At 41.6% G+C, this 18,148-nt stretch overlaps 2 protein-coding genes across 3 annotated transcripts; both read right to left on the reverse strand.

Moving 5' to 3' along the window:
* Nucleotides 1–723: 723 nt before the first annotated feature.
* On the reverse strand, nucleotides 724–8,881 carry LOC147331534 (uncharacterized). Of its 2 annotated transcripts, XM_086293953.1 has the most exons (6): nucleotides 8,203–8,881; nucleotides 3,073–6,502; nucleotides 2,751–2,904; nucleotides 2,509–2,669; nucleotides 2,056–2,145; nucleotides 724–1,210 (listed from the first exon to the last, which is right to left on the reverse strand). In XM_086293953.1, exons 2-6 carry the CDS (start codon nucleotides 3,137–3,139, stop codon nucleotides 1,050–1,052), a joined length of 633 nt encoding a protein of 210 aa, XP_086150079.1. In that variant the 5' UTR covers nucleotides 3,140–6,502; nucleotides 8,203–8,881; the 3' UTR covers nucleotides 724–1,049. The 2 variants fall into 2 exon arrangements, with proteins under 2 accessions (XP_086150079.1, XP_086150078.1); XM_086293952.1 differs by having other exon boundaries at nucleotides 3,073–8,881.
* Nucleotides 8,882–13,970: 5,089 nt separating this feature from the next.
* Nucleotides 13,971–17,282, reverse strand: LOC147331535 (uncharacterized). The gene is made up of 5 exons (XM_086294365.1): nucleotides 17,170–17,282; nucleotides 16,868–17,021; nucleotides 16,646–16,788; nucleotides 16,216–16,323; nucleotides 13,971–14,985 (listed from the first exon to the last, which is right to left on the reverse strand). Exons 1-5 carry the CDS (start codon nucleotides 17,243–17,245, stop codon nucleotides 14,846–14,848), a joined length of 621 nt encoding a protein of 206 aa, XP_086150491.1. The 5' UTR covers nucleotides 17,246–17,282; the 3' UTR covers nucleotides 13,971–14,845.
* Between the last annotated feature and the right edge of the window lie 866 nt (nucleotides 17,283–18,148).

An 18,148-nucleotide genomic window follows, 5' to 3' on the forward strand; every position in this document is an offset into this window, starting at 1 on the left:
AATGACACCAGTGCAAAGTTCATTCCCAGAATTCCCTTATCTGGATTCACTTACCCAATCAGGCTAAGTGGTCACGGCGAGCTTTTAATCAACTTGCCGGTGTTTAATTTATGTTACCACAGTTGTGTCTGTACAGAGAGAGGTCGACTCACTCACCGCAAACATCATCCCATGTAAAATCTCAGCTGTACATTGCTCGACATGGATGATGCTGTGAATCAGTCGAATGCTGATCTATTGACAGATCAGAGCAGAAAAACGAGCAACAGCAGAATTCACCATTTATAGGAGAAATTAAAAAAAGAAAAGTAAAGTCTGAATATTTCTCATTAGTTTTAACTTTTGGTTTCACTTCAGCTCTTCTCCACAGTTGACGGTTCAACAACAACACAAGAAAAAGTAACCCACAGACTAGTTGTACTACATATTATTGACACCGCACCCGTGTGACAGCAGATGCTCTCTGCAGATAGACGGGTCGCCTGAAGCTGCCACAGACTGCCAACCGTCCTCTCGTTATTTCACCAAACCAATGAGTCCCATTAGTCAGGTGCAGTTTTATGGACCCGTTAAAAAAATGTAAATGTTATATTTTCTTCATTTACTGCTAAATGAACAACACAAAAATCAGTGCCCATAATTTACATTGTAAATGGAATATTTATTTAAGCATCTGGACAGAGAAAAACATGTAGCTCAATCACAACACATCACAATATAATATACAGAAGTTGTTTTTTTATTATATCTTTCACAATAAATCATACAAACCCATTTAAACTAAAACAAAACTAAATAAAACTCATCAAAAGAGCTGAGACTGTACATCTACCAGTCACCACTTCAACATTGCTTCCCCGGATAAATAGCAATACATCCAAAGAGGACATGACTTTGTAAGCAGCTATTAACTTTGTTCACAATGATTATCTGCTCATGGTGAGGTATTATACTCTCTTACGAACTCTACCCTCTTAGCATTAGCACAGTCACGCGTAAATATTTCTGAACTCTGTGTTATCGTGTATCTTGTAACATGAAGTCCCTTTTTAGACGTATATAGATGAGTTCTTTTGGATCTTAGCCTTTTTTACAGATTGTGGCCCATGACAAGGTTCAAGCTCCTCCAGCTCATCTGAATGTAATGCTGCTGCAGAAGGCTGGCTGAGATGTTGAAAGGAGTCCATTGGCTGCGATTGTGTGAATGGGACTGAAAAGACAAATAAGCAATATATTGTTTGTATTTACTAAGTATGCCTTTAATAGTAAAGAACAAAGGAAGTAAACAAATTTACTGAATATACTTTTGAAGTCTGAAATATGCTACATAATAAAAAAAATGGGACTGGTCCTCCAAAAGTCCTCACGCCTTCTGGATTTTGGTGTAGGTCCATGACAAAGACCTTTAGTTTCTTGTTTGAGCTTTCTACCAGTCTTGATCAAATAAAAGTGTATTACCCTCTGACTTGTCTTTTTAAAAGCATCGTTACGTTGACATAATGGTAAGAAAAACCACTCCTGTGTTACAGTTTAGTCTCACTGGAATAAAATTCATTCATTCTCAAACAATCTGATTTGCACTGCCTGCAGTCACTTTAGTGTGAAGCTCTGTGTATACAGAGTTGATTATATCACAGTTAATCACCACATTATCAGATTACATGTTATTGGCAATTTGACCCCCTTTTACCGACAGCTAGCCGACAGACTTCACTTCTTATTGCCCTTTTATTGTTGCCTTCACAAACCAAAGTTGCTTTTAAGACGTGGTCCCCGTCATGGAAGCAATCAGATCAAAGGCAATAAAATCGCCAGTTCTTTACATGATTGTAATAATTTTGGTTTCCCTTGGTGTGACTGCATCAATAATGGAAATCAGATGCCATCAAATATGTGTTAAAATCACAGCAAAAACAGATTATTAGCTTCATTTGATGACTAGCCTCAAAATCTGGGTGACATCAGCCATGCTTGCTAACAATTTCTCTCAATGAGACTCCAAAACGTTTGAGCTGACGTAGTTATTGTGTTTTAAAATGTAATGAAAAAACTTACCACTTTCCTGGTAGGAGGGTGGTGGAGTTGTGAGCATGGGTGTGGCTGCTGGTACAGGCTGATAGACCGTTTTAACTACAGTGGTTAACGCTAGAGAAAGCGAAAGATTTCATGTAGTTTGAAAATGAAAGCAAATTTTGATGTTCCCGTCATTACAACGGAACTTTTAAATCAAAAGTTTAAAGACAATGGGGATAAAAAATGTGTTTGTGTCTTACTATGTACCCTGCACAAACTGTAAAACTGACAGTTTTGCAGTTTCGTGAGCGTTTGTGCATCAGATTATTTCTTGCTTTCAAGAATTCCTGTAAGCCACCATCCCAATTGGAAAGAGCTCTAACACATAAAGCTCATCAAACAGCCATTTTCCATTGTAAGAATTAAACATAATTTCAAACAAGATGCTTCTGGATAATATGCCAGTGTGGCTGCTTGCAGCTGTAGCAAACTTACTGATTATTTCTCGTCTGGGATTTTTCTTTTTGGATGTCCTGCAGCAGCAGCAGCAGCAACGAGTCACACAGCAGATTATGAGACCCGTGCATACGAGAATGGGAACAGGAACCCCTATTCCCACATACGCTACATGATAGCTTCTTTTCACTCGAGCAGACCTGCAAATACAAAAAAAAGCTGTAGTTTGTGCTCATTTCTGGAGCATTGAAGGGGAAAAAAGGCTAAAATGAAGAGCGCACCTTCTGAAACAGAGTTCCTGTTTTTTCTCAGTAAAGTTGTACTTTATGTCACTGCAGCAGTATTTTGTCCTGCAGTCCCCACAGCAGTACTTTTCACATTCCTGAGTATCATGGAAGACACCGTTCGTGTCCCAGTAACTGTGGCAGTGATCAGCTGTAAGACACACATGTTGAAGCAAAGTGAGAATGAGAGCTTAAAGTTGCAGTGCATTACAGATCCTGCAGACAGATATTGTACAAAGACACTAATAGAGAATTAAGATGACTTAGCTTGATATTTTATTTTCACTTTGTTATTTTAAATATTAAAAATAAAACTCACCCCATACAGCCGGGACCACAACCACACACAAAACACACACAAGACTGGACAAGATACTTGAAGGCATAGCTGATGTGATGCAGTGTGTTAAGATTCGTTCGTTTTGGGTAAGAGAAGAAAGCAGGCTGAGTCCAGGGAGGCGTCAAAATAGTGATCCTTAATTACACACTCTGCGCAGAAGTGTGGGAAGAAAACTTGCAACAGATTCTCCAAAGGGTGGACAGCTCCCCATCCTTATATAACCCATGATGACATCACACAGTTAGACCTTACTGGAAATGATAACAGTCTCCCCATAGTCCAAAGTTCTCCTTATACAAACATCAGATGATACTTTAGAGAAAGAGACAAGTGTGTGACATGTGACATGTCATGTTGTGCAGTTCTGTGAGCCTGTGTGTCCAACTAGAGAATGTCCTGACATGACCTCCCTGTGTAAATAAGTGTGTATGCGAACGTGCGTGTTTACATAACTCTGTATGTGCATGTTCTGATGTAGGCCTGCAAATGAATTAGAACAAGGTCCTGCTGGACCCTCCAGTTTGGACGGTGAATACAATGCTGTGGATACCATTTGAGACTTGATTACAATGATGATAATATGCATCCATTAACCTTTACTCAGATTACCATAGATATAAAACAAAGATTATACTGTCATCAGATTCAACAATGATGAATGACTGATCAATGATAGTTAAAATGTCACCATAAGAATACAAAGTAAAATATCTCTTGTCCACACTCCTCCTCTTTGGCCATCGGCCAACCTTTACCCAAATTTGTTTCACTCCTCCGTCCAGGCGGCCTCTCGCAACGGCATCATATACCCCGGACCAGCTGAACCAGCTGGACCAGAGTCTATGGCCCTGCTTACCAGATTTACCAACACCTGCCTTACCAGAGGAATGAGACAACACCCGATCATCAATATTCCTAGAAAAACTATAAAAGAAAACATGGCAGACATAAACACACCCTTCCATTGCCCAAACACAGACGTCATCCAATCCTCCAGCGCCGTGTTCACACCTGGATGTACATACATTGTTAAAGTGTTTTTCACCACGTCCGTCGCAAATTCAAGACATGTGTAAATATTTCGTTTAGGCGTGGATCGACGTGTTTGCGTACGCTTGTCAATTCGCGGATATAACCCTGATAAGGTGGTGCAGTTACCTGTGTCCACAGCCTCTCTAGTCAATTTCAAAGTGCACTGATAACCCCAATCATCCTCTGGATACAGAGGAGCGGGCTCAGTAAACTGTGTCAATCATCTACTTGCTGTTCTTTAGCAATTTGAGCCATCCCATCCGTAGCGACTCAATCAATTTGGACTCTCGAGCGGGTAGACCTCTGCGTCTGGGCAATTCACCCGTCTGTCAAAAAACAAACAAACATGTAGCAACACTCATACATGTCAACACCCCCTTTATTTTCCAATTTCCCCACAACCCAGCTGAGCTTTTAGCTTCAGACTCGAGTCTCAGCCTGTCACGCTTCAGGCCTCTTTGCCACCTCCTCTTGGAGCGAAGAAACGCCCTCGGATTCTTCTTTCTTCAACTCCCCAGGTAGACTACTGAGTCGCGTCTTTGTTACTTCGGAAACATGGCTTGAACAATGTTTCCGAAGTAACAAAGACGCGACGGATGGCCTGGATTGCAGCCATTCAAAGACCAAATATAACGTCCCAGAACACTCCAGCTCACAGGTTAGTCTGCTCCAAGCATTTACACGAAGGTCAGTGTTTTTTAGTAGTTAATACGTCATTTTCATAACATAATTGGTGATATAGGTTACAAGCAAGTCTGGCGCTGAACAGAAATTGTCGCGCTATGCTCCTTTATTTATTGTGCATAAATAGTGAATTGTCCTGACACAATATTGCGTTTCGCTTCTGTTATTATGGTACACTGACAAAAACATATACTTTTATTCACAGGATAAAACAGGTTTTTTGTATCACTAATTGTCCAGTACGATTACAGCATACAATATTATTGTCACTGCTACATTTCTGTGATGGGTACCAGAAATTATTTCCACTACTGATTAATTACCGTTGAGCTCAAAGGTTATATTAATAAACGGTTAAGGAATGTGTATTTATGATGACGATTTGTGAGACTGGTAAACTTATGATACGTACGATGGTCTTTCGTTCTACACGGTGCATTTCAAGGTCCTGCACCCATCCGTCGGTAAACTGTACCTGGGCTTGTTGCAGTGACCGGAAGTTACTAAACTTCATGAGTGTGTGCACTCACTCCAAGAACCGTATGATTATAAATATGCATATAAATATGCTACGATGAGATAGCTGACTTCATCTAACTAGCAAATGTTGTCCAGGCTACGTTGGTGATACAGTTTTTTTAATGTGTATGATATTTTTGTCATGCGATTTTAAAGCCGGTCCTACAACCGCATCCAAGAATAACATGCAGCTTATCTCAGAACTGTCGGTGAAAATTATTCTTGGAGCTAGGTTTAATTGAGCTGCATTTTAAAGAGGTGCAATTTCACAATTTGTGTATATTTTCTAAGTTAACTATTTTGTCATGTGTTGAGAAAAACACAGATTTAAAAATTACATGGTCTAATATTTACATTTAGCATAACTGCAACATTATTTTTTCGTTTTGTTTTTTTTAAAGACTCGAAAGGACTTGAAATTCAAAGTTTCAGACTTGTGACTTGACTCGGACTTTTACACCAGTGACTTGAGACTCGACTCTGACTCGCCTGACATTACTTGAGACTTGACTTGAGACTTGAGGATAAAGACTTGAGACTTACTTGAGACTTGCAAAACAATGACTTGGTCCCACCTCTGCCAATTTGACTCTTTTAACCACTAAATTTGTCGTGTCCTCACTGGATGGTCAGACCAGTGACTTTTCTTTTGAAGTTAAGTTGTTGTCCTGCAACCCAGAGAGTTTATTTGTCAGTAGTAGATAAACTATATCATTTAAAAACCGGTGTATGTTAAGTGTCGCTACTTTAACCTTGCTTGTACGTGCACACGTATGTAAGCTGTTTCTTCATTGCATGTGTGGGTGCGTCTGTATGTGGGTTAATTTAACTTTTTCTCAAATGAGGCATTTCTCTAACACGCACATGTGTCTGTTCCTCACACTTCTCATACCTTTCTCTGGTTGTGTGTGGTTTAATTTGTTTCAGTCATTTACCAGGAACATCTTTTCCTTTTTTCCATGTCTTCCGCCAGAGGTTAACACTGGTGAGATTCAGGGACACAGCACCAAGAGCAGTTCAGCGAGAGAAACTTGCCTAAAACTTGCCTTCCCTCTTTTTCCCGGGTGGGGACAACTCTGGTGTCCAGCCGTGAATTTTTGAGCCAAAGCTTGGCCTGTCTTCTTCTGCCGTACTCAGGTTTCCAGGTTAAGAAAAAACCACCTGTATGAATACACTAAACATACACTTAGTATTTGTATAAACATAACTGCCTATATTATTGAACTGAACCAAGCATCAGTTGAAGACCTTATAAATCCTGCTTCATTTCCCGTATTTATCACTCACTCCTAGTCTTGAGGAGGGTAGATTTAACTCTTTACTAACTTTAAACCCCACAAGTAAAAATTTCATATGTTCTTGACTGCAAACCCAAAAACTGCTTGATGTTATTACTAATTATTTTCCTCCACAACACTCCAAATCATGTTCTCTCTTGAGTCCAGCAGGGGAATAAGGTGACCTCTACTCTCACTGCTTCCCCAGTCAGAGACAATATCTCACTCACACTTCCACACTTTATTGTTTTCCCCTTTTTCTTGACTATTGTTATTTAACAGAAAATCAACTGACCTACTTCTCCTTCCTCTTCTGTCATGCAGAAAGTCACACACACACAGCACTCGGCCCCCACCTTGTCTTTCTCTCACAGACACACCTATACACACACACACACTCTAATCCTCCTTTCACAACAAAATTTCGCACTGTAACAGTTTAAACACCTGAAGCCAGCGAAAATTCACTCTCACATTCACATTCACTCCCCTAACAACTACAAAGTTTTCACACATGCAAATAATCCCATCAATCTACTATACACGCCGTTTCCCTCCTTATAGCGAGAGACTCAACCGATCTTTAAAAACTTTATATACACAACTTCAAGAATAAAGCACACACCTCTGCCTTTTTCCAGGCAACTACTTTTCACTTTATTTACACACACACGGGTAGTTTATATCCTATTTACATACACGGGCCCGCATAGACATAAGAAAACACCATATGCCAGAACAGCCTATTTTTTTTTTATTTCACTTCTTATTTCTATACCGGTATTCCTGACTTTTAGACAAATTTAAAAGCATCTATAGCCCAGGCCGCGCCTTGCTGATCAATTACACGCGTCGGGAACGCCCTCGCTGGCCGCGGTCTAATTTCTAAATACTAATTAATTTATAACCGTTTCCCGCAGCTGGGAAGGAGCTCCACCTCTGGCGCTAGTATCAAACCCACGCCTTCAGCTTTACTTAAAGCTCACAGGCCAACGACGTTGACTGGTCACGGCCGGGTCCGCAACCCTGTCAATCAATCTAGCGCAGTAAGGAAAGTGGTCTCCGTCGACCACTTTGGTTTGTTTGGGATGCTCGAACTTCCCCGGCAACCAACCGAGCAAATAGCCTAACCACGCGTCTGCGATCAGGAGTCGCCGCCACGGCGCTGAGCAGCTGCGCTCTTAGGGGACCGCGTCCCCAGTTCTAAAGACCTTTAATTGTTTTAAAAGCCTCACTGTGGGCACTCTGCCCCCCCAGTTTAATTACCTGAGGCCCAAAACCGCGTTTTTGCTACTCAATAAAAACCAAATTCCCTACACTACCGAGCATCTGGCTGGCATCCAGTCAACCCACCTCTTCTTTAAACACTTTAAACCGTATTGTCTTAAACACATATAACCTCTTAGCTCAAAATTCACCCCCAAAATAAACAGCAATAAATTTAGACAGACCAATATTCCCTATTTTTAACACTAATTACCAAAGATCACTATGAACAGACATAAGAAGCCCATACTGAGTGAATATTATTTAATTAAATTTAGTTTTAACTTCCAATTTTAGCGCCTTTGGATAAACATCAACAGGTGGCCCTCACCTTTTATTTCGCCTGGCTTGTCACTCAGATAAGCTGCTGATCTCCGTTCGTTTTGGCACCTTCCACGCAGCAGCCGCAGCTCCTCTCCTCCCCAGCCGGAGTTTCGGCACCAAGAATTGTTAAGATTCGTTCGTTTTGGGTAAGAGAAGAAAGCAGGCTGAGTCCAGGGAGGCGTCAAAATAGTGATCTTTAATTACACACTCTGCGCAGAAGTGTGGGAAGAAAACTTGCAACAGATTCTCCAAAGAGTGGACAGCTCCCCATCCTTATATAACCCATGATGACATCACACAGTTAGACCTTACTGGAAATGATAACAGTCTCCCCATAGTCCAAAGTTCTCCTTATACAAACATCAGATGATACTTTAGAGAAAAACAAGTGTGTGACATGTCATGTTGTGCAGTTCTGTGAGCCTGTGTGTCCAACTAGAGAATGTCCTGACATGACCTCCCTGTGTAAATAAGTGTGTATGCGAACGTGCGTGTTTACATAACTCTGTATGTGCATGTTCTGATGTAGGCCTGCAAATGAATTAGAACAAGGTCCTGCTGGACCCTCCAGTTTGGACGGTGAATACAATGCTGTGGATACCATTTGAGACTTGATTACAATGATGATAATATGCATCCATTAATCTTTACTCAGATTACCATAGATATAAAACAAAGATTATAGTGTCATCAGATTCAACAATGATGAATGACTGATCAATGATAGTTATGATTATAAAATGTCACCATAAGAATACAAAGTAAAATATCTCTTGTCCACAAGTGTAGGGGGGAAATGAACCTGACTGTGGAGTGCTGGCTGGTTATAGGGCTCTGTGTCTGTCCTACCTGTACATGAGTAACCCAACAACATTCCTTTTTTTTTTTTTTTTTTTTTTTTTTTGCCTGTCCCGTTTGGCTCTTTTGCCATCAGAATTGTTGTCTAAAGGCAAAGAAAGATGCCCAACGGATTTACTTTACCAAACTGACCATCCCAGCCTTGCCGTAATGGTCCATTTGATTCACCTTTTATTGTTTTGTTTTTTTTTCACTTACTGAATACGGGACAGACTTGACTGGGGGAAAGAAGGGGAGAAAGAAAGAGGGAAAGAGAAACAGCTGAGAAGAGGGACGGGGGAGAAGGGCAAAAGACAAAAACCAACAGAACGGGCAGAGAAAAAAAAAAAGCATATATCAATCACCTGGATCACCTGCTGAGAAAGAAAAAAGAAAGCAAGCAGGAGAGAACAAGAGTAATAGAATAAACAGCATCACAATGATATATGGGAATATGACAGTAAATATTAAATATTAAACATTATTGTGCAGCACATAAGATCAACAGAACACAGTGTGCTTTGAGGTAGGAGCCAAAAAGGGTGTAGTTTGTGGGTGTGATCACCCGTGTGTACACCTGTGAGCATGGACGCGCTTGTTTTTTGTTTTTTTAAAAGGTTCCTTCATGTAATAATCTGCTAGAGGGTGTGGGGGGGCCACAGCCGTCCTCCAGGGCGTGAAGCAGGTGTGGAGGAGATCAAAACTCCAGACATCCAGAGGCCCCCAGAACACAAGAGACCAAGGAAGACCAACTGTCCCGGAAAGAGCTGAGGAGAGTCCCAGATGAGGGCTCACTCAGCAGCCGCGGAGCAGAAGCCAGGGGGAGTTGCAGTGACGCACTCGTGAGCTCCGCCGGCAGCCAGCCGTGGCTGAGTGACCGAGCCCCAGGCCGAGAGGCCGGGGGCACCCCACCTCCGAAGTGGCCCGAGCGAGCCCCAGGCTCCAGGCCCCGATAAGCGGCCGCCAAGGAGTGAGCCGGTGTGTACCTGGACGCCCATCCCCGGACACAAAGAACCACCAACGCACCGATGTCTGAGGGGGTCTGCCACTGGCAGGGGAAGTGGTGGTAGGGGGAGATAGGCCTCCAAACCTTGGAGGGCCTGAGATGTCCCCAGAGAGGTGGCGCCTGACACCCAACCTGACATATAGACACAGACATACAGGCACACACAGACACAAACATCCATTCCCACCCTCATGCTCTCATATGCACTTACTCCACACTCAACCAACGTGGAGACAGACATAAAGAGACGCTGTACACACGATCACACTCCCCAAGCGTACTCTACAAACCGGGTCTAGGTGCCCCCGCCCCTGGAGGGGGGAACTGCACCCAGACCCAGGTGGTGTTTCCCTTTTCCCTGCGGTGGGGGGAGGCAGACCGCCCCGACTCCGCAGCAGCAGGAAGGCTCCACACTCCAGACCGCAGTCGGACGGCCAACTCCTCCTCCTAGTCCTAGCCCCCCTGCTCCAGCAGGTCGCAGAGAATGGGGGTGAGAGAAGACTCCAAACCTCCCTCCACCCGCTCATTGTAATGTTGATGCATGTGTGTTCTAAGGTGCATTTAAAACCCAGGAGGGCTTGGAGCTACCTGCCAGAGAGCAGCAGGTAAGCGCATGGTCCCTCCTGCTAGCCCTCAATGTCTACGTGTATTTAAAATTGAGAGGTGGGCAACGATGCCAGGGGTGGGGTGTACACCCTGATGGTACTTTGGACTCCGTGTATCGTGCCCACCCCCAAGATCCTATATGTATGTGTAATGAGAGTGTGAGTAACCCAACAACATTCCTTACTTCACATTTCACTAGCTTGGCCTACGTCCTCATTTTAGGTTTGACAGCGTTCTAGTAGGTAAAGTTGAATGGCTTGGACATGAATTGAGCTGCGGTTTGGGGAAGGCTTTGAAGGAGACTGGCGAGGACTCCCGGGCCTGGCAGATCCCCATGTACTAAATAGAAGTGAAGAAGTTAAAGAATTGAAAAGGGGAGGGAGGGGTACGTAAACGAGGATGAACAGCTTGCAGAAATATATAGATGAGAACCGGAAGGAGCGTGTTTGGAGGCGTAGTCCCGCTCTTGAAATTCTGATACATAACCTCCAAAAATACCTCGATACTCAATATTTCTTAAAACATTAGGGTGCTGTAATTGTTGCTGGAGCTTTGTCCTTCTCAGATTTTAAGACTCCATCTACATTGGAAGTAAGTGAAATTGTACCAGAAACATCTACTCAGGTTAGTCTAGCACCTACATGTTTTCATTACAGTGCCATCCTGCTGCAGTCTGTGCAGAGGTTTGGCGTCATCTTACTGAAATAAGAAAGTCCTTCCCCAAAAGGAAGTAATCTCAGAGTCACCATGTGTAGTTCCAAAACCTCCAAGTGTCATTCACAGTTAATAGTTAATGCTATATGTTCCTGTAGTCCAAGAGACGGTTTGGCCACAATGTGCTGAGGCCACTTCAGTCATTTAAATTGCATTTAAGTCCGTAGAAAGTGAAGGTATTGAATTGTTGAATTTTGACTTGTATGTCAGATCAAACCAAATGTAATCAAATGTGTTTAGTAGCAGCAGTTTGTAGAAGTGTTCCATCGCACATTGGTCTGTCACATATTGAATCTCTCCTCGTCTTTACTCTTGAAAGAGTCAGCCTCTCTGTGATGCTTTTGTAAAGAGAAAAGAGGGAAGAGAGCACAAAACACAAATGCTGGACCTCAACAATTTTAAAGCACTGCCCACATAGCAAAATTGGTATGGCCAGGATCTGGCCCACACGATGTTCTTACACATGGCTCACATACCGCAAAGAATGATGGCCCTTTGGTGGCCCAGATCTGTTTTGCCAGATGTGGCCCACACATGGGCCAGCACAAGGCCAGTTGCAGACACACTGGTAGTCCTGTGCTGGCCCAGAACAGTTTCAGCTCTGGCCCCAGATGTCAGCCTAATGTGTACCTTAATCAAGCCATGTAATAACAACATGTGCCGGAACATAATAGTGCAAAAGTAACATGACAACACTCTGCTCAGACAGTGAATGGACTGATTCTTTTATAGCGCTCCTCTACTCTCTAGGATTACTGAAAGTGCTCTATTACAACATCCCACATTCACTCAACTGAGTGCCTCCTAACTACATTTATACACATTCATACTCTTGAAATGCAGCCAGGGTTCGAACCGCCAACCTTCCGATCAGCAGATGACCTGAGCTACAGCCACCCACTGGCAAAGATGAGTAAACCGTCACTAGGTTTTGGATAAAGTGTACACTCACAAACCTGTCAAACCTGCATTTGAAACGTTGGCTACCATAGCAGTATAGTATTGCAACATGGCATTTGGGTCTTCTAACTAAAATAGGAAAATAGGAACATAAACAGTGCCATCATTGCCAGACTTGGCCCACATCTGGTTGACATACAACCTGCCATGACACCAGTCAGTCAGAAGTGCCAGCTTGATGCCAGATCCGGGCCAGACCTGTTTTCTATGAGCCTGGGCCACATAAACCAAACCACAATCGGACCAGATATGGCATGCCATCACATAGACAGTGCCATCTATGCCAGGCCTGGCCCACATCTGGATGACATACGTCTTCTTGACATACGGCTTGATACCAGATCCGGGCCAGACCTGCTTGCTATGTGGGTGTGGGATCGTCCAGAGAGAAAACAGGATAAAAGCCAGACAATATCGGAGGTCCTTCAGAGTCTGCTGGACTCTGTCAAGGACATTCTATGACACTGTGGTAGCAGCCGCCTTTTTCTATGCAGTGACCTGTTGGGGGAGCAGATGCACGGACAAGGACAGGAGCAGGATTGACAAACTGATGCAGAGGTCTAGTTCCGATGTCTTCTGGAGTCTGTGGAGGTGGTGGGCGAGAGGAGGATGTTAGTATAGCTGAATTCCATCATGCACAACCCACATCACCCTCCATGAGTCTGAGTGTGCTGAGCGGCTCCTTTAGTCAGAGACTGAAACACCCTCGCTGTAGGAAGGAGCACAGTTAGACTCTAAAACTTTATTTCTTGCATATTTGTACAACCATCTATCTATAACACATTCTGGGTATGCATGTACATAGAACCTCAGCTACTGTTGTATATATTGTATTGTATTATATATCTTATTGTCTTCTAGTCGTCTTATCTTATATCCATTGTAGAAACTGTGGAAGAGTGTCTTAAAGAGGTTCTCCCCATCAATATAAAAAAATAAAAAATAAAAAAAACTTATTTCCCATGTTCCTGGCAAAATATAAAAAATTAGGGTTGGCTCTTACGCAGCACTGCACATTTGAAATCAGCTGTGTGTGGCATGCTGTAATACTTTTATTATTTTACATACAAACTATAAATTGGGCAGGGGCGACCTCTGCTGGCAGGTTGCACTTATGACTTGTATAGTATTTTGCTTTGTTTCATTTATTTTATTTTTGTATTAAATTTTATTAAATTTATTTTTGGTTTCTTTCAACAGTACTGTTCACTGCGTTTCAAGACAAGATACAGCCTAATAAAGATATCCAGCTGGCAGGGATGTGGTCATACAAACACCATCTGCAGTGAACACAACACAGGACAACAAAGGCTCCTGTTCAGGCTCCTGAAATAAACAAATAATTTAAACCGTCCAATGCTGTGCTTTCATACACATGAAATATGTTATTAATGATTTACTTAGGCTTGTTTATAAAGGATATATTAAAGTGGAATAATGCTATTTAAATAAAGTGTTAACTAATACACTTTTTAATAGCATGTAGTTATAGTTCTAGGATTTTGTTTTGTTAAGTATGAATCATGTTAATGGTGTTTCATCACAAATACCACAACTTGATCCTCATCAACATTGTTGAATGTGAGATTTGTAATTACTACAGAGGGACAGTTGTCTACATAAACACAGACACTGTGGCCACGACAAGGTAGAAATGGTTTCATTTGATTCCTCTTTTTATTTGAGTCGATATGTGTGTTTTGGTATCTGTTTGATTAAAAAAAAAAGAATAAGAAATTCATCATTGAGTCATGTAAAAAGTTAAAGGAATTAACATTACTGATGCAAAATTTCAAAAAGCAACAACACAAACATGTTCAGAAATTAGGAACACTTATTTAATTGTGTGAATGCTGATTGGGAGCTCTCCTCATGTAAACACAACGTAATCCACAGATTTTACATGTTTTTGAGAGCCGAGGTTCAATTAGGGACCAGATACAAAAACACTGTATTATTCTAAGAAAACTAAATACAAAAGCATACAAAGGTATACACATTCATTTCTAAACATCTTTATATTACATACTTTTGGTTCTTAGTTCAATCTTTGTTTGTGTATTTATTTGGATGAAAGCTAAGGATAGATTTAAACATGGGGTTCCACCCAACTTAGAAGTGATTACCTTAGTGTCAATCCAGCATATTAATCCAGAAAATAACATTATCACACATTTGATGACCTCAGCACTGGAACAACACACACAGACACACACACACACAAAATTTACTGAAGGTCAAAAGTAATGGAAGCTCTGTAAGTTCCGAGCAAAGGACCCAGGCGAAGGCCATACAGGAACAACACAAAGCAGCTGTCAGTACACACAATAGGCATGGCTGCCATTTGTAGCAACTACAAATACCTAAAAAACAAATTCACCTAAAAAATGTATTTTAACCAAGAATCTACCTGATCATACACAATATTGTTTTGGATAGGCATACACAGCATTGTTTATACATTCATCCCTGGGTCTTTAAAAGCTGTAGTGTGGCGTAGCAACAGTCTGGTAAGCTGTATATACATTTAAGGCCTTGGATTATGAGAAGGGTTGTACGGTGCTGGCTGAGCGTCCTCTGAATATGGTGGCGGTGCAGTAGCCTGGCTTGCAGGTTGCAGAGGGTACATCGGCTCCCCGGTGAACAGCACTGGGTGAGTAGGATTGGCTGAAAAGACAAAAGAAACTGATTTTCTATGTTTATATTGTTATTGATCAAATTATTTTTTCTAACTCATTAGGCCATATGAACATTTTAATAGTAAATGGTATGAAGAGTCAACAAATTTAATAATTTCCTTTATAACTGTGTATTGATCCACGTAACAGAACAAAGAAACGTGCTGTCTAATAGATCAAATGGACCATCAGCTCCCTCTTGTTTTTAAATGAAAATTAGTCAGAAATCACTGACCACTTTATTAGGTACACCTGTTCAACTGGTGACTAATGCAAATCTGTAATCAGCCAATCACATGGCAGCAACTCAACACGTTTAAGCACGCCGTATTTCAGAAACTACTGATCTGCTGGAACCATCTCTAGTGTTTACAGAGAATGGTGGGAAAAGAGAAAATATCCAGTGAGGAACAGTTCTTTAGAATGACCGGAGTGCTTTGAGCTGACAGGAAGGAAACAATAGCTGAAATAACCAGTTGTTACAACCAAGAACGTCTCTGAATGCACAGCATGTTGGAACCTTGAAGCAGATAAGTGACAGCAGCAGAAGACCGCACCACTCGTCTCGGCTAAGGAAAGGAAATGTTGACTACATTTCAAACAGACACTGCAAAACTGAACAACAGAAGCTTGGAAATCATTGTCTGGTCTGATGAGTTTCAATTTCTACTGTGATATTAAGATCAGAATTTCATGTGAACAACATGACAGCTTGGATCCATCCTGCCTTATGTACAGTTCAGACTGCTGATGGTGGTGTAATAGTGTGCAGAATATTTTCCTGGTACACTTTGGGCACCTAAGCATAAATTCATTATCAGTTAAATGTCGGAACCCATGTAACTGCTGACTATGTCAATTCCATCTTCTGATGGCTCCTTCCAGCATGAAAACATCCTCTATCACGTGCTCAAATCATCTCAAACTGGTTCCTTCAACATTATAGTGAGTTCACTGTTCTCAAATTGGGATGGTGTCATGTGAATATGGACCAAAATCTCTGAGGAATGGTTGCAGCACCTTTTTGAAGGCAGCAAAAGGGGTTCAAACTCGTACCAGCAAGGCAACTTGAGTGTATATTAAATCACAGCACAAACACAGATACATAGCTTCATCAACACCTGGGTGTCATCAGCCAAGCTTGCTGCCAACTTTAAAAACGGGAAAAGTTGTCAGTTGACATATTTATTATGTTTTAAAATAGAATGAAACAACTTACTACTTTCTTGGTAGGAGGGTGGTGGAGCTGTGGGCATGGGCGGGCCTGAAGGCACAGCCTGGTAGCCTGGGTGGGGCGGCTGCTGAGGTGTGTTGGAATTTATCACAACTGGAAAAAGTCAAAGATTTACTTCAGCTTGAAAATGAGTTTAAAGACATCTGGGAAAACTCCCATCTTTTCTAATCTTTTCAAAAAATCCAACATTAAAAATGACAGATTGCTGTTTTATTGTTCGTGCATCAGACTGTTTCTTGTTTCCAAAACTTCTCCAAAATCCCACCTTATCAACTGAGAAGGTGTCTGGCACATAAAATCTCACAAAACAGACAGCACATGTCTATGAGAAGTAAAACTCATTTCAAACAAGAAACAACTGGATAATATGCTGACTTAATTACAGTGTCACTGCTTGTAACTGTGACCAACTTACTTATCTGTCTTTGAGTCGGCCTTTTTTGACATTTCATGTAGCAAAGGCAGCAAGGAGCCAAACAGCAGATTATGAGAACCACACACAGCAGAAGAATTAAACTCCCTACGACGATTCCTACAATCAGACCGATTTGGCTTGTACTGCAAATAAAACATGAAAAAAAGCTTTAATTTCTACTCACATTTGTATCACGAAAAAAGGTTAAATAGAAGACCACACCTTTGAAAACTTCCAGAACAGAATTCCTGATTTAGCTGCTTGGGCTTATCCTTGCAGCAGTGTCTTCGATTGCATGTGCCACAGCAGTACTTGCTACATTTTTCAGCATCATGTGAGACACCGAACATGTCCACATAGCTATGGCACAAGTCGTCTGTAAGACATGAACGAGGGTAAAGTGAAGAGAGGGTAAGAGTTGAACCAAAGATCTGGTAGACAGATGCTGTAGTGATGGCGGAGAGAGACAAACACACCGATGAGATCACAGGCCTGATGAAATAAATATCATAATAAAAACTCACCTGATTCCGCTGGGACCAAAAACACACACAAAAGACACACAAGACAAGGTAAGACACTCGAAACTATAAGAGACATGATGTCGTGTAAAAGGAAATGAGCTCGACTTACAGGGACGACTCTTCCTACTTGTGTGTCTGTCACACCCTGTAAAAGGTAACCCAACAACATTCCTTCAATAGCATACATGACTTAGCACTAGATGATCAACAGAGTGCAACTACTTGCAAATAAACCCTTTGAAAACAGTACAAAGTGTATTAATCAAAGGTTAATCCTAACAGTTAGATTTTTTTTTTTTTGTAATCTCTTGCCAGCAGTTTTTAAGCTTTTGGGAACTAAAGCAGTCATATACCGAACTTCTGAAATCAAAACAGCTTCCCATTCTTTCTTAGAATTAGATTAAAGCTCCTCATTATTTTGGGGTCATATTTTTGGTTTCAAATAAGTCAAAAGTTTTCCTCGGGTAGCAGATGTGAACAATCGAGGCCACAAGCTAAAATGCATCAGTCAAGCAGTAAAGTTGCACTTTAGCTTTTATTACATGCGTTTTTAGTACAGAGCCATCGTTTTGCACTATGTGCATGCTTGACACTGACTTTCTGAGATAAGAATCACCTTCCCTGATAAGGAAGTAATCTCAGTAGCCATTGATGATGCATTTACAGATGTGCAAGAATTGCTCATTTCATCCCAGATGTTTTCTTTTGATGCATGCTCAATCATCCAGATAGTTAAATCTCCAAAGGTTGATTCTGTTCACCTGGACGTAGCGTTTTCAGTGGGAGAAACGTTTCGTCACTCATCCAGGTGACTTCTTCACTCTCAGCTGACTGCAGGTTTCCCCAGTCTTGTAAACAGTATATTTGCATAATGACAGAAAGCAGCCCACTGAAGGAACAATGGGCTTTTAATTAAAACAGCATCGAATCCTAGATAAGTCGATACATAAATTAACAAATTCAGGATATTTACAGACAC

Source organism: Aulonocara sp. 'chitande type north' Nkhata Bay, linkage group LG5, assembly GCF_057382095.1.
Source record: "Aulonocara sp. 'chitande type north' Nkhata Bay isolate Kocher_YH1m ecotype deep benthic linkage group LG5, A_spYH_male_GT1.1, whole genome shotgun sequence".
Classification (NCBI taxonomy): domain Eukaryota; kingdom Metazoa; phylum Chordata; class Actinopteri; order Cichliformes; family Cichlidae; genus Aulonocara; species Aulonocara sp. 'chitande type north' Nkhata Bay.

Excerpts from the sequence above, each read along its gene's own strand:
- LOC147331535 (XM_086294365.1), bottom strand. The coding sequence starts at position 17,245 with ATGTCTCTTATAGTTTCGAGTGTCTTACCTTGTCTTGTGTGTCTTTTG. Across the intron at positions 16,789-16,867 it reads TGTTCTGGAAGTTTTCAAAG|TACAAGCCAAATCGGTCTGA; the intron begins GTGTGGTCTTCT and ends TTTTATTTGCAG. Across the intron at positions 14,986-16,215 it reads ACCCTCCTACCAAGAAAGTA|CCAATCCTACTCACCCAGTG; the intron begins GTAAGTTGTTTC and ends TTGTCTTTTCAG.
- LOC147331534 (XM_086293953.1), bottom strand. The coding sequence starts at position 3,139 with ATGCCTTCAAGTATCTTGTCCAGTCTTGTGTGTGTTTTGTGTGTGGTT. Across the intron at positions 2,670-2,750 it reads CAGGAACTCTGTTTCAGAAG|GTCTGCTCGAGTGAAAAGAA; the intron begins GTGCGCTCTTCA and ends TTGTATTTGCAG. Across the intron at positions 2,146-2,508 it reads TCCCAGACGAGAAATAATCA|CGTTAACCACTGTAGTTAAA; the intron begins GTAAGTTTGCTA and ends CGCTTTCTCTAG.